The 15,000-nt window shown below is 46.5% G+C and overlaps 4 protein-coding genes across 7 annotated transcripts in view; 1 reads left to right on the forward strand and 3 right to left on the reverse strand.

The window, feature by feature from the left end:
* Positions 1 to 400, reverse strand: part of LOC125958293 (ADP-ribosylation factor 1) — a 6,879-nt gene extending 6,479 nt beyond the window's left edge. The window contains exon 1 of one of the 2 annotated variants that reach the window (XM_049691560.1): positions 272 to 400. The gene's annotated coding sequence lies outside the window, so the exon portion shown is untranslated. Of the gene's footprint in view, positions 1 to 105; positions 125 to 271 lie in introns of those variants that run through there. The other variant, XM_049691561.1, reaches the window with a different exon arrangement.
* A 138-nt stretch (positions 401 to 538) lies between these two features.
* On the reverse strand, positions 539 to 5,101 carry LOC125958265 (mucin-5AC). The gene is made up of 6 exons (XM_049691510.1): positions 4,570 to 5,101; positions 3,943 to 4,356; positions 3,788 to 3,869; positions 1,537 to 3,677; positions 1,310 to 1,442; positions 539 to 1,227 (listed from the first exon to the last, which is right to left on the reverse strand). The coding sequence occupies exons 2-6, from the start codon at positions 4,327 to 4,329 to the stop codon at positions 1,118 to 1,120; spliced, it is 2,853 nt and encodes a 950-aa protein (XP_049547467.1). The 5' UTR covers positions 4,330 to 4,356; positions 4,570 to 5,101; the 3' UTR covers positions 539 to 1,117.
* Positions 5,102 to 5,525: 424 nt separating this feature from the next.
* Positions 5,526 to 11,570, forward strand: LOC125958274 (sorting nexin-8-like). Its single transcript, XM_049691522.1, has 6 exons — positions 5,526 to 6,557; positions 9,650 to 9,750; positions 9,832 to 9,923; positions 10,518 to 11,054; positions 11,142 to 11,358; positions 11,434 to 11,570. The coding sequence occupies exons 1-6, from the start codon at positions 5,942 to 5,944 to the stop codon at positions 11,485 to 11,487; spliced, it is 1,617 nt and encodes a 538-aa protein (XP_049547479.1). The 5' UTR covers positions 5,526 to 5,941; the 3' UTR covers positions 11,488 to 11,570.
* A 368-nt stretch (positions 11,571 to 11,938) lies between these two features.
* The window catches only part of LOC125958263 (transmembrane channel-like protein 7), a 21,406-nt gene continuing 18,344 nt past the window's right edge, over positions 11,939 to 15,000 (reverse strand). For all 3 annotated transcript variants that reach the window (XM_049691506.1, XM_049691505.1, XM_049691507.1), the window contains one exon: positions 11,939 to 15,000. This exon is cut by the window's right edge and continues 2,147 nt beyond it. In XM_049691506.1, coding sequence (XP_049547463.1) covers positions 14,358 to 15,000 — 643 coding nt within the window. In that variant the 3' untranslated portion in view covers positions 11,939 to 14,357.

Raw genomic sequence — 15,000 nt, forward strand, 5'->3', positions numbered from 1 at the left:
TCTATCCAAATTACACACCAAATTACACCAAACACAACCAGGCCAATGGTGGAAAATAATAATCCGAATCTGCTTTATATTGAAATCGGAGCCAAACCCACGTACACCGGATGCTATCCAAAAAACCGAAAACCGATGGCCTCCACGTAGTCAACGCCACACTCTCTCATCCTCGTCACAAAGAACTCCGTTTGCTGCGACAAATTTGCACCTTTATCACCGAGAGTTCCCCGCACAGCGAGATTAATGCACCTGGATTACTGTGACCTACCGTTGGGAAGGAAATACGAACGGGCCACCCTTTTTCTTCGCTGAAAAATCCTCGAACGCGAATTTCAATGACTTGGATGTTATGATTAGGCCCTGCTACACGGAGCATAAATTTACAAATTAATGCCAAAACGTTTATTTTTAACCCTTGCACGCTGTCAAATCTTTGACATCGTCAGGGTGTAAGCAGGGCCTATAAATTTTAATGTTTAATATGCACCTGTTAACAGCTTTACGCGCGTGCATGAAACACATTCAAAATCGGCTAACTGTTATCAATATTTATTGAAGAATAGTAAAAATGATGTCACCGGACTCATTGTACTGCTGCGGTTGCTACATTAGATTAAATTACGGCAGACCGCCCGATACATCGCCATACATCTGATGGTCTCAAGAAGATGATCAAAGCTACGAACAGGCGCGTGTGAAAAGAGAGACAGTTAAGTCTAGAATGAAACTGATCAGTTTAAGGGGTGTTCAAACTGTAATCGGAAGCTTGTCTGATCTACTATTCTCAGGCTTATGGATTTATCATTTAAACTGCTTTTCTTCAGACAGCTCATCACAAACCTATACCTATTGCCTACATATGCTAATATTTCATTGTACTTCTATACAATCATTAGAATCCTTAAGAACGTCTTTACTGCGTTTGTTGTCCTATATCACCCTAACCATGATCCAGATGGGTGGTGTAAGAGAGGAAATTAAAAAAAAAATTATGAGAACATCATTGTTCTGGAGAAAAGCCATGGCTAAAACACACGAATGCTTAACTAATCAGAAAATTATAAGAGCAATACTTAAGTAATTAATTAAAGGCGTAACTAAAGCAAAGGAAAATCTATTCCTCAGTCGGGTTGGTCAAGTTGAGTGATTGGTACTGCTCATCGGTCACTTCGGTCATCATAAGGGACCCATTGGGAAGCATCAACACGACGCGTCTAGTACCACCTATTGAATGACGGGAAAAGATGCAAAACAGGTTAATCCAAAGCCTTAGAACCATTTTGCAGGAGTGATTGCAAACACTTACCCGGTGACGGGGCACCCGCTTGCACTATTTCAGCTGTTATTTGTCCATCTTGCGAGTCCTCGGTCTGTATCGTCAGCTGCTGATTGCCAACTATCTGCATCTGCGCTTCCTGTTCTTCCATTATCTGCTGACCCTACGATCGGAAAAAGAAAGGAAATTCGTTTCAAACCACCTCTCGCCTCCTCTTAAACCTTTTACATCTTCATCTTCTCGGCTGGCTTTCTTACCTCTTCTTGCGGCATGGAAACTGCCTCCGAGATGGCTGAATTGAGCGTAAGAACACCCGACGAACCACCGTTTGTGGCCTCATCTTCACCCTCCTGCGCCGCCATCAATAGACAGCTCTGTCCATCGTTCCCTCCGTGGGGAATAAGAATGGTTTGACCGTCGGCGTTCTTTCCCGCCACACGGTACAGTGTGCCATCCTCACTGGCCACGAGGAAAGCTGAACCATCCTCATTGGCCAGCATTTGATCCACCTCCAGCTGCTGTTCCGTTAGTTGCTGCTGTTCCCCAACCTTCGATTCGTCCTCTTTCTTTTCATCGGCAGCCTCCGCTTCGTCGGGGCTCGGAACCGGCGTCGGTTCTCCTTCCGCCTGTGAAAGCACTTTACCGGTCACCGGACATAAGGTGAGTGCACGCGGTGGGCTCGGAGGTGCCGGCAATGGTAGGTTCCCGGGGAATCCATCACCCATTTCCTCGTCCTCATCTTCATTCTTCATTGTGGCTGATTTGGTCGGGACTTTTTTGGCCGAGGAAACGGCTGGACTAGCAGCGGCCCCTGGGGTGCCGACTCTCTTCACCACATTAAGGCCCTGTTTGCGTAGAGCATTGATTTTATCTTCCGAGGAAGGGGTCGCTGCCGCAGAGATACCTGTTCGTACTACTCCCGGAGGAGATTTGACCGTTGTTAGGCCAGTGCGATTCGCGCTCACTGCTGTTCCCGCGGAAACGGCACGTGGCGTCAGTGTTGTGCGCGTCTGGGCACCACCGATGACCGTTGTTGTCTTCTGTACTCCAGTGGCAGTGACAGATGCTCCGGCATTGTTAGCGATGGTACGAACACCGACATTGGTGGCCGGTCGCTGTACCGTTGCTGTACCCGAAGCCGCCGCTGTCGTTGGTGTGGTCGAAACAATCTTTGTGGCTTTGCGAATGGTCTGCTTGAACAGCTGGGACGTTCCATCAACGTTGCGGCGTACGAACCGGGTCGTGACGTCTCCGCTTGTAGTGCTCACAGGAGTTGCGTTGGTACTGATAGGAACTGTCCGCGTAATTGGAGATAAGGTTGCAGCGCTGGTAGTCGTAGTCGATACGGGTGACGCTGTTGTGGCCGTTTGTGCTGTTGGTGAGTCGCTGATTTTGAAAATACCATGCGTTCCCGCCGCCTCGGATCGGTTGATGATCTTCACCTTTGCTTCCCCGCGAGGCGAGAGGTTCGTTACAGTTCCCACCGTGCCTGGTTTCTTGGTGATGCCACTGGGGATGCTGGCATCGCGCGGTGATTTAATTACTACCTCAGCTGCGTTCCCATCCTTTTGTGTACCATCGGCATTGGTACCCGCTCCTCCGCTGCCACCATTGACCGTGACTTTACCGGTAGAAATGGGGAATATCTTTACGCTGCTACTCTGCGAAACCTTGCTCAATGCTTCCGTAACATCCGTTCGAGCGCGCTTCCCTAAACCATCCTGCGACGAATCGTTGTTGTCGGCGTCACTGTCGTTCAGTTTGCGCTTCACTACTCCCTTGTTCTCGCCATCGGTACCATCCGTATCACCTGGCGATCGGCTACCGGAAGTCCACAGCTTTACGCGATCGATGGCAGTCGCCTTTGCGCTGCGCGGTGATCCTTTCGGTAAAACGGCAGTAGGCGTTGATAGCGTTGTTGTCGCCGTCGCCGTGCCAACCGCACCCGCTGGTTTGGCCTTATCCTGGCGCTGCTGCTGCAGAGTCCGGGCAGCGGTAGCCGCACGCTGTTCCTTCTGCTTTGCCAACTGCTTTTCGAAAAACTCCAACATACCCTGGCACGAGTTAAGGTGGGTAAGCGGTTCCCAGGTGTTCTCATCGTTGTTTCGCTTGCTCCACTTGACCAGGTATTCGTGCATTTTAATGATTGGACTGAATCGTTTGGCCAGAATCTTTTCCACCTCTTCCTCGGTGATGACCTTCGTATCCGGAGTGGTACGCTTCGCTACCGCACGCTTGACCGGTGTCTTCGGAGAGGTTTGGTCCAGTTTTGTCGGTGTGCCAGTTATGGTACCACGCTTTGGATCAAGCGTCGACAGGGCAGGACGGCCCGCCAGTTGCTCGCCCGGTTTCCGAAGCTGGGGCGCGACACGATTAACGGAGCCTGGTGTACCGAGTTCTGTTTAAAAGAACATAACAAGGAAGCAAACAATTCCCAACGACGAATGAGTTTAGTAAATGAACTTAGCAAGCCTTGGAATTGCTCCTGCTTCATTCGTAACTACTTACTCTTGTCCGCTGCATCGGTTGATGTTTCGAGAATCGTTTTGGTGATTTTCACCGGCATCTCCTGCAGGTTTCCACTGCCGATCTGTAGGAATTGTACAAAAACAAATTCAATCGGCAAGTCCGTCACTTCCTAAATCTATATCAAAACAGCTTACCCTAGCAAACGATTGAATAGTTTTCCCAGCAACGATCCAGGTATCTCGGACCGATTCATCCAGCTTCACCCATGTCTGGTACAGCTTCCACGAGTTGTTGTGGTTCGGTTTGTCGCCTTCGCTAGCCGTCGCCAGGCTCCGTTGGGCCGATTTCCACAGCAGAAAGGCCCATACCTTGGCCTGTGCCTCGTCGCAATCCTGTATGCTGGTCGACGAACGACGACAGTTCGGTTCATTTTCCTTGTGCGCTCGGAACAACTCCAGCAGATGGAAGACGGTATTGCAGCGACCGCAAACCAGCACGTCGGTTGAGCTAATGTCGGCCTGCGCCTTCTTGATCAGGTCCGCGTGCTTGCCTATATCAGCCGGATCAATGTCCTTTCCCATCGTACCGGATCCTTTTAGGGCAGGAATCTGTACGAACAAAATTTTAAAATTATTCCATCCTTTTTTCTTCGCCGTTACTTCCAACTTGTACGCCTCTGGCGCCGTCTTGCTTGCGAACTTGGATGCAGGAAGCGGAGCGAAAAGTGAAGCTTGCGTTTGACAAAAATTTCGGGTTTGGCGTTTAGCACCGAGGCGTACCGAGAGCGACTTATTGTTTTACCAACGAGATGCTGCGCATACCTTGACGAATTCGATATTTCACCTGTATCCGCAATAAGCTGTTTTTCCCGCGCGGGTTTCGATTTGGCTCGCTAAACGGGCTCCAAACCAACCCTGCGCCCGGGGGACTCCCGAGATTCGACGATGATTTCTGAAGTCTAGCGCCGCTGAATCCGGCAATCCTCACACGCCTTGTCTCGTCAACACTTTTTACGAACAGAATTCGCGTTATTTACCGCTCGGAGCTTGTCGTCGAAGGCCTAATACACAAATTTACGATGAACGGCCCAATTTGATGCCAGCACGAAGAAAAAACCAAAAATTTGTGGTCCGTTCGCTAGTTTTGTACCGACCGCTTGGCTTGCTTTCGAGTTGTCCGCCAATAGCTGCTCGAACGAGGTAGCGAGAAAAATCGAATTCGAGTTCGAAAACGGCTGGTAAGTTTTGTTTATAGCGACGGATTGAGTTTGAATTACCGTTGATCGCGAGTTACCTCGATTTTTTCAAACGAGTGCAAACTGCCGAGTACACGCGAGGAAAACATACGGGTGCGCCGAGTGAGCAAGTAATTTTCCGCAGATAATCTGCACTTACAAGAGAACAGGCAACGTGCACGTAGCAAGAGAGATGCCCAAAGGTTGTAGTAAACTACAAATGGTTGACGGATTTGAGGGAGCCGGGACACGTTTGTTTTTTATTTATTATTGACACGTTTATTGTCCTTTCATGTGAATTAAAAATGGCGATCGAAACGCCTCCTTGCCGCGAGCATTCCAGCCGCCAATGCCAATTTCATTTTTAAAAAATGCATAATAAAATTTGACCGTCTGTGGGTCCCTTTTCGAATCCATTGTGCAGAAATATGTGAGTGTGCGTGATTTCGGTGCAAACTCAAGCTAGTAGTTGTGTGTGGGCTGTTTGTTGCCACTTCTATTGCTCCGTGGTTCCGTGCTTTCGTTCAAAAAAAATTGGCGCGCGGATCGAACAAGACGTGTGGTGCGGTTCTGTGGTCGATTCGAACAAAAACGTGTACGATGTCGCCATGCGTGCGGCGTAATGTGTGGAAAGGGTTAATTGCTGTGACCACGTTCGTGTTTGTGTGAATATATTATTCTGCTCCTGGGCCGTTCCTCCAGCTATAGTCCTGTGGTTGCACCATCGAGTGCATAAAAGTGCAATTATCGATTGCCGCTAGTGTATGGTGTGTTAATACGAGCTGCTGCCAGAATCTCGAATTCGCATCTTCCCCTTGTGTGACATCCACTTTTCTCCTCCTTCCGGCTCGAGAGAAAGCACGCGCACTAGATAGATAACGAGTGTTCCGTGACAGCGATTTTCGACATTTTTGGTTCGGGATACGGTGATAAGAACGCCAGACGCTAAAAAAGACAAAATGCCCATCGCTTTAGACGAGACGCATTTCCATCACCCACCACCACCGGCAGCATCCGTACCGATGGCAGCTACGGAACCGTCATCTCCACCGGTTCCGATCCCGATGGTGCTGATGGATGTCTCCCGCTCCGTGACGAATGGAACGGGCAACAGCAACGGCGGAGTAACTCCATCCAAGCAGCACCTAGCAACCTGGCGTAGCAACGGAGGGATGCTGGACTCCTCTCGCTCACCATCGGTCGGGGAAACCTTCGTTTCTGCAGCTGCCTCCGCCTCATCCGCCGTGCATAGTGATGGCAGTGACTCCGAATCCGGCACCGACGGACCGGAGGAGGAGGAAGTTAAAATGTTAGATTTGTCGACGCCGGCTTCTTCCGGCGCGTTCCGCTACATAACGACTACCACCATTACGCTAAGTGGCGCCGGCGGAACTGCGACAAAGCAGCCGTTCGACAGGAATCAGCTGGTCGCCAGTCCGGGTCAAGATTCGGGCCGCAGCGAAAGCGTACGGCAATCAGGTGGGATGCAAGGTGAAACACATCGGGAAACGTACATCTCTCGCTGGGAGGGCCCTTCATCATCCGGTGCTTCATCGATCGCGCTGTCCGTCGACGGTAAGACATGTTTCTTGGTTAAAATGTGCTGAGCTAGTGCAAAAAAAGTGCCTCGATAGCGCAGTCGGTAGCGCGTAAGTCTCATAGTGCAAAAAAAGGAAGAAAAGTGCGTAGTGTGCTATGTAATGTGTGGTCTGATATAGATCAACGCTGACGACGGACTGTTCCTACGTTTGCTTAAAGGCAAGATTGGTGACTCAATACTATCAACGTGCCATATCAGATTATAATAGAAACCGTAGCTAGTAGATGATAATGTTCCCGCTATTTGGCGCCGCTAATGGACGCATTACCATAGTTGCCCGAGTGAAGAGGTATCTGATCGTAAATCTATACCGGAAAAAATCGGTAACACAATCGTACATTAAGCACATTCTCTCATTTCCACTGTGCTGATAAGATGTGTGCCAGGTATGAGCGATACGATATCTCCCAGGAACGTACGAATCTTTAAACGATCTTTATCAGCAGTAACGCACACAATTGTTCTACTGGTGGAACTAACGTGGCATTAGAACTTACTTGTCTAGTATGCTTGGCTTGGACGCTATCGACAGCGTGTTTGTTCGTATTCCGATCCCAACAACTTGCATGCACACCTGCCTGGTATAAGATACCTCGAAACCAGTTCCACAAGGTCAAACGAAATGATTTTGGCTTTTTTCCGTTACCAATCATCCTACACATTAACCTTGGTATGATAGAAGGCCGTAAAGTTCTCATTATCCATACCGGTGCATTTGTTAATGCATTCGTTTTGTTTTTTTTTACATTAGAACAGAACACGGATGTAAACGCCCGAGAACTAACATGCCCATGGTCTTGGGTTTGCCTCAAGTTTGTTTCAACTGCATATTGTACAGGGAAATGGTAACCATCCACCGCACAACAAGGTTTACATCATGTGACCGAGACGTTTGCAGAACAAATTAACGAACACGTATATAGGTACTTTAAGCCTATCAACCGTACAATTGCCACAGTTTACGGCATTTTGGATAGTGAAGCGTGTGATTATTTGATTATGTGCAGATCATATTAGCTGCTACATTAGGTCACTACCATGGCTACCAAACCAAATCGATCAACTCTGTGATGGTTGTTTTTGTTTGTGCAACGAATAAACCGACGAACTTAAAACCCGAACACAACAAATTTAGGTACAAAATATGTCGGCTTTTGGAAGTAAATTAACAAAACAAATTAAAACAAATTCTTTTATACGTCTGCATGTTAAACAAACTTTATGTTATGTCTCTGCGTCTGTATAATGCTGCTTTGTTTGCTGGAATCGCACAGCACATTAGTTGTTTAGTTTCAGTTTGGTTCCGAAAGCGAGTATCTTTCAAAGGAACGTCGTCTACAAAGTGGGATAGTCAACGATAAAAAAAAACAACACGGAACCGCGATTATAAAGCAACTTCCAAGACGGACGCTTTCACGAGACAACATAGTGGTCGCTTTCTTGTGCAGCTCCAGCATCGCGGAAGGAATTAAAAAAAACCTACCGACCCCCTTTTTTGATACGTTTTTGGTAGCAAACCGGATTGGTTCGTCACTCGAAATTATTCATCATTCATGTGTGAGCGTTTTGGCACTTGGAGGGAATAATAAATAACATTGGGTATGGAAATATGAGGAAGCGGAATGGCCGATCGCTGGGCTTCATTAGAATGCTGAACAGGTTTTTCGCGCCCCAGGGATGTTATGTGATACTTATGTTGGCCAGGTAGCGGCAGCAATTGCCGAAATGCTTATAGAGGAGAGGAATATGTAGAATTCAAGCGACCGATTGACGTGATGGTGAAGGTTGGGATTGTCTTATTCGCTCGCAAACACAGCTGTTTTGCCGGTGCTTTTAAGCTGTGGTTCTAAGTTGAAGGTGGTTTTTGCGATCCAAGACAAACCAAAACACGTTTTCAACATTTATCGCAGCTTCCACGTGATTTTTGTGAAATGAGATTTCTAGATGAAACAATCTTTATAGCAATATAGAATTATGAATCCCATGAATAGTGCTTTGAGATAACCCTGTCGTGATCAGCTGAGTTGTTGTTACGCCTGGTATAATTATAAGTAAAAATTGCCACATCACTAGCTGTTGAGCTTTGAACGATGATGAAGGTCAAGAGTTCCGACCAAAAATAGTGTGCGAGTATAGTAGCGGTCCCACAACAGTGGCACAATGCCAACCATTTACAATGCACGGAAGTGCATTCTAAATTGAAACGTCGGTCAGCCTATAGCCTTTTTTTTAGCTGATGCCAAACCCTAGAAATAGCATGGCTTATTATGGCGCTATTCTTATCGCTCCAGCGCGATTCTAGAAATCTTTTTGGCGTTAATCGGCCACTGGCACAACTCGTCATAGAAGGAAAAGAAGGTGAAAAGAAAAAACCCGAAGACATAGCTTTTGAGATGATAACATTTAGCAACCTTCCCTAGACACTTGAGCAACTACCGAAAGATGTCTGCTTCGATCCCAGATAACCTGTTCTGCGAGCGGTTCATTATGTGACGCTATTTTTTTTGGTAATCGCGGATCTAGTCTACGCGTGTAAAGCGCATTGTAAAAAACATCAACCAAATGATCAATGGTTAATGTCTTTACTTTAGAATCCCTATGATCTCGGCAAATGTCGATGGTTTACTGAAGAACGCGCATGATGCTTTAGTTATCTCGAAAGATGACTAAATCCTGCTATGCATTAACGTAAGTTTAGTTGAGTGCCCATAATAAGACACGAGTCTTCGTTGGCATTCCATTTATATGATTTCAAAGAACGGTTTTATCGACTGAAGGTATTTTGTCATGCAAAGCATCCATCATTAAACAGAAGAATTTTATTTCGAAATTCATTACGTATTCTTTAAACGTTGCAATGGGTGTTTCTCTTTCTTCTTACTTTTCTGATTGCCATAATTAAGCGTAACGCACACTCTTTAGGTACAAATACTCAGTAAAGTGTGTGCGTTGCGTTCATCCGTAGATAAACTTATAAAAAAAATGTTTCGCAACAACGTGTTTTCTTAACTGAACTGATCGCAGTTGATCACTACAAAGGTGGACCTTTTCTGTTTCCTTTTCCTAGCTAAAGACGATTTAACGATGCGAGAGCTGAACGAACGTTACATCAGCATTACGGTGGTACCGGAGAAAAAGGGTATTCTTCTAAAGCATTCAGAGTATGAGGTAGTATAGAGCAGCTTCGCTATTATCACTGACAAAATTGCTGATACTTATTTTTCCCTCCCGTTCATGCGATACGCACAGATCAAGCTGAAAGGATCAGAAAAACCAGTACGCCGACGCTACAAAGACTTCGTGACGCTGCACGCCTATCTGGCCGAGAAGTACCCGTACAGGTAATTGTCTTGGTGGGTAGCTGAGGGGGGTGATTGGAATGCCATGCCGCATGCACCGCGGCTTGTTGGTACGTGTCATCGGATCGGACGATATCGATGGGTCGCACGTGCAGTAGTACGGATGGAAGGTTATTTAGAGCGAGGTAGAGATGACGTGCTTGGGAGCACATGACGGTATCCTCGGGTGGTGCTACATGATCGCTTTAGCAGCTCTGTACGGATGCCTTGTGGATGCTAATGATGGAATGGTCTTGTGGTTATGGAACCAACAAATCATTATCGCACGATAATTTGCGTCCAAGGTCACTTTGGTAAATGAGTAGCGAGGTTGGTGTAACACGGAATGGTTGGTGCCAACAGCGCTCAGTTGGCGGTGGATAACCAGCGAACCCGTAGAAATAACAAATACAAATAATTTGAATAAGCAAAAATTGGTTGCTTTGCTAATCTGAATTATTTTGTTTAACCAAACAAACGGAGTTACAGTTTAAATGATACAAACAAAACTATTATTTACTTTGCGGCTAAATATGGTCAACATAAACAAAATTGTGAGATCAATTCTGAACCACCCTTCATTCCATTCCATTTCAGGGCCCTACCAGCGCTGCCACCCAAACAGCTGATCGTGGATTCAATTGAGCAGCGTCGTCGTGGACTACTCGCTTGGTTAACATTTGTGGCACAGCATCCAGCCCTTCGCCATTCAGCGATCCTGAGTATCTTCCTGAAGGACACTACCACCGATTACCGGTATAGGATGTGCGTAGCGTACGAGAAGCAGATCGACGAGTTTGCCCGGCTACGGGAAAATGTAACGCTACCGGCCATCGATGTGGATACGGTGATCGAAGCAAGAGCACGGCTACGCTGCGCACATAGTGCCGTTGCTCGGTTGATGAAGCTCATGGATCACGACACGGTGCGCACCGAGAAGCAGGCACACGATCGGGGTGAAATTGATCGAATCCTGAGTAACGAACTGTGTGGAGTGTTTGGTGAGCGGTACTTCGAGGATATTTCGGTGGGTTTGCGAGGAGCCACCATGGAAGGTGAAAGATATGTGCAGGCACAGCATCGTGCCGTCATCGAACGGCTGCACCTGCTGCTGGATGCGCTTTATGCACACAGGTTCGTCTTGCGTTCAGCAAACGTTTTTAATGCTATTGTTTTGGTGTAAATTAACGGATTACTATCTCCTTTTGGCCACCATTGCAGTGATCTGTGCGATCGCGTTGAAAAAGGTGTCATGACCGAATATCAGAAAGCTCTCTTGAAAACGGAAACCGGCGGATGCGATGTACAGCTTGAACGGCGGGCAGCCTATGCTTTCTGCTGCATTCGCAGTGAAACCGAACTGATTCAACGGGAGCTTGACTCGTTGGGATCGATTCTACTGTCGTACGCTCACGAAGAACAACAGCATCACCAGAAGGTACGAGGCTGGGAGGCGGCTTCGCTGTGGTTATCAGAACTGTTCTAACATTTCACTTTCTCTTTCTTTCCACAGATGGCCAAAATTTGGCATCAGCTTATAGTGACCGAATCCGGTAAGCTTATCTGAGCAAAGGATACATTCAATCAAGGATGTAACAAACGTAGGATGGATGTCAATCCTTACTTCCACTTGCGATAACAATAAGCGGCCAAATGGAACGGAATAGAGCAGCACAGCGATTGACTAACTGACGATGCTCACCAGAAATCACGTTGCTCTATATCTATTATACTGTCCTCTACTTGAAAAATCCATCTCACTGTTAGTCACGTAGTTAGTTGAAGGATAATGCACAAAATAGCAAACATTCCACAGCTACTACGGCTATATTGCAAGAAACAACGGTTTTGCCTAGATCTTTCAATCGCTAGAGTATAGAAACGCACAAAGGGAGTGACATGCACTTGAGGGTATGATAAACATTCATGAACAGTGATAGAACGAAGCTCAATCTTCACTAATATTAACGTAGTATGATAACTGTTTCGCATTTGCGCAAATAAAACGTTATGAAGTCGTCTGTGGAACTTATAGAATCATTTCACTACACCGGTCATCATGTATGGTAATTTCCTCCGATAAAACGCACGAAATGAAACAATTTTCGATACAAATATGTATAATTCGTTTATGACTCGCTTGTATGGTGCCCGTTCACTTCCCACACTTTGTATCAACCCAGTTTTGTTTGGTACATTTACAACCGATTCGATAATATTATGTGCGATGTGTGTGATGTTATAAAATGTTGGTTAAACACAGCGTACACGGTAGAATTGGATGGGTTTGCGGGGGAATCAAAGCGATGCGATGGTAATGAAAAGACAAGTCAATATCGCAGTTGGATATATGGATATTGTGATATAGTAGAGAGGCTAGATGGCGCACTCGTGGAGGCGAAAGACGGGTGCGAGGATATTTTTGATCTTTTGTGTTTTTTTTTTAATCTCAATCTAACTTTCTATTATTTTCCTTTGGGAGTTCTACTAATCGGCGCACCTGTCTGAATGCCACCAAATATTGCCAAGATGAACGTCGGTGAATTTCTCGTCAGAATGCAGATGGGGGTGTGAATGCAACGGAATAGATTTTTTGTCGGATACAAGGTTCACGGTTTAATTTAATTTTAAATTTTTCACCTCTCGCATCTCCACTATACGTCCGAGAGGTGGCACCGCCTTTTGTCGTCGTGTTTCGCTGAGATCTGAGTGTAGATGCATCCTGTGCTTCTCTACCGTATTTTACGTATATTCGAACTAACAAGACGTGGTACGACCGGAAGGAGTGGATATTGTGGCTCGAAACGGAAGCCCATGAACGTCGGATGTTGTAGGGTAAAGTTTTAGCAAAGTGGTGTCTTCTTTGGCAGTCACTATAATATTTTTGTCTAAATTATGATGTGGTTGAGAGTTGAGCAAATTTTGAAAACGAACGAACTACTTCATAGAATGAAAAGTGGAAAAAATATCTAGAGCGCGTGCGCGTGATTTGATTAAATTTTTGCTACAAAATTGAGCAGCATTTCACTATTTTTTTTTGTTCCCCGTTGTGCTCTTGCTGGAGATAGTTGGCAATTGTTTGTGCTTCGTTCTAACTAAAGATATAAACTAGGGCAGTCTCATGGCTTCATTATGTGCGCACACACATGTTGTTATCGGGACTGTATTTGGGCACATGCTTCCCGATGAGAAATGCAGATAGGTTCTTTTGCTCTTTGAGAATTTCCATCGCTATTGCGGCATTTTGCCGGAACAACAACCAAAATAGATGTTTGAATTAGATCGGCCCACTATTGCCACTTGGTCATTCCCTACAGCATGCTTCTAGTCTAGTTGCTGATCATACCAATCGGTAACCGACAACCAAGCAGATATACCAAAGCATCGTTTCATCGCTTTTACCGGGTGTTTGTGGAAAAAATCGCATTGAATTTGTCCAACTATTCGCCCTAGTGACGCCTCAACATTCGAAATTGATTTAGTAATAAACGGTACGGACTTATGGCTTTTCTACCTTAAATTAAGTTTCATAGATGTAGGTAATTATCACGCACATGCTCTCCTGTTGGTTTGAGTACCGGACAAAAGCGACATTCCACTGTCGAAACTCCTATTATTATGCTACTATTTACAGTACTCCAGCCGTGGAGTACGTGCTAATTCAAACGCAAAGAGCGCTTCATACGAGATTACAATACGAATTACCAGCTCCGTCGTGTGTCTTCTCTGCTCTTGTCTGTCTATGTTGCTACGTTACGAGATGGGATCACATTGGTTTAGAGATAGTTACCAGGCGAAAAAAAATCAAAGGAACATACGGGTCTAAGTCGCTCTCTTCGTGCTGCACTAGCGATTGCTAACTGCTTGTCGATACCCTTTTAAAGGATAAAAAACGTTACTTCCAACGGCAAGAAGGGAATCGCACGATCTCTAGGATGGGATCCTAAGGATTTTGTTTGCGTTTGTTGTTTTAAGTGCACACAATTTTCACACAAACACACGCACACACACACACACACACACACACACACGTACACTCCACTGTGGTACACTGTGCTTACTATAAGCGAAGGTGTAAGCTATAGATAATAGTAGAGAAGGGACAAAAGCTTAGCTTAAATTTACCACCTGTTCTGGTTAGCCAGCAAACATAAATTTCTTTCCTACTTTCCTACTGCCTCACGGCTCAGCTGGTTTTCGCGCTCACGACCACGTCAAGTGATCGTGCAGCGCAATTGTGACTAAAGTTTGGGTTGGTAATAAATAACGAACTAAAGGGAAGGGAGGATGGTACCTAGCGCCCTCCTAGCAAATTGGAATATAATATCACGATCAGTCATGCCGTGTGTGCTGCTGGTTCACGAGCACGGCGGCAGCATCTCGCACTGATATTGGCTATCAGAAGATGCCCTTTAATCTCATGGGTGGAGGCTCGTTTCACTTCTTCTCGCCTCCACCGGAACCACCTCCTCCCGGACCACCGGGAAGGGGTGGTGGTGGAAGATCCTTCGGACGATCGCGACTGCTCGGTTTGGAGTCACGGTCTGCTCGGGGTGGCAATGCCGGTGTCGGTTCGGCCGTTTGCGCAGAAGCAGCCGACTGTTGCACACTGTTGGTTCGCGGTGGTGGTACTATCGTCGGTGGTGCTGCCGCTGACGAGGAAGAGGAGTGCTGTTGCTGCAGCTGCTGGTGCGTTCCAGCTGGTATCACATTGTTTGAGGAGATAGAAGAGGAGTGCTGTTGCTGCTGCTGCTGCTGTTGCTGGTGGAGCATCTGCTGTTCGGCTGCCTGGCGCATCATACGCTTCTGGTACTCCTGCTGCTGTTTGATGAACATAGCGAGCCGACTCAGCAAGAACTGCTTGTCGTGACCCTCTAGTACTAGCTGGTGTTTCAGTACCTGCACCATGTGGCGGTTCGCGGTCGAGACCGCGTAGTAGTAGTAGATGAAGAAGGTCAGCACCACGAAGCACGGTATGGCAAAGCTGGCCGTACCGAAGTAGAAGATAATGTTCTGGAAGAACAGTGGCATCTTCATGAACGCATTGATGGCACGATCCCACACGGATGGAAGCCCCCGG

Source organism: Anopheles darlingi, chromosome 3 (genome assembly GCF_943734745.1).
Source record: "Anopheles darlingi chromosome 3, idAnoDarlMG_H_01, whole genome shotgun sequence".
NCBI classification, from domain to species: Eukaryota; Metazoa; Arthropoda; class Insecta; order Diptera; family Culicidae; genus Anopheles; species Anopheles darlingi.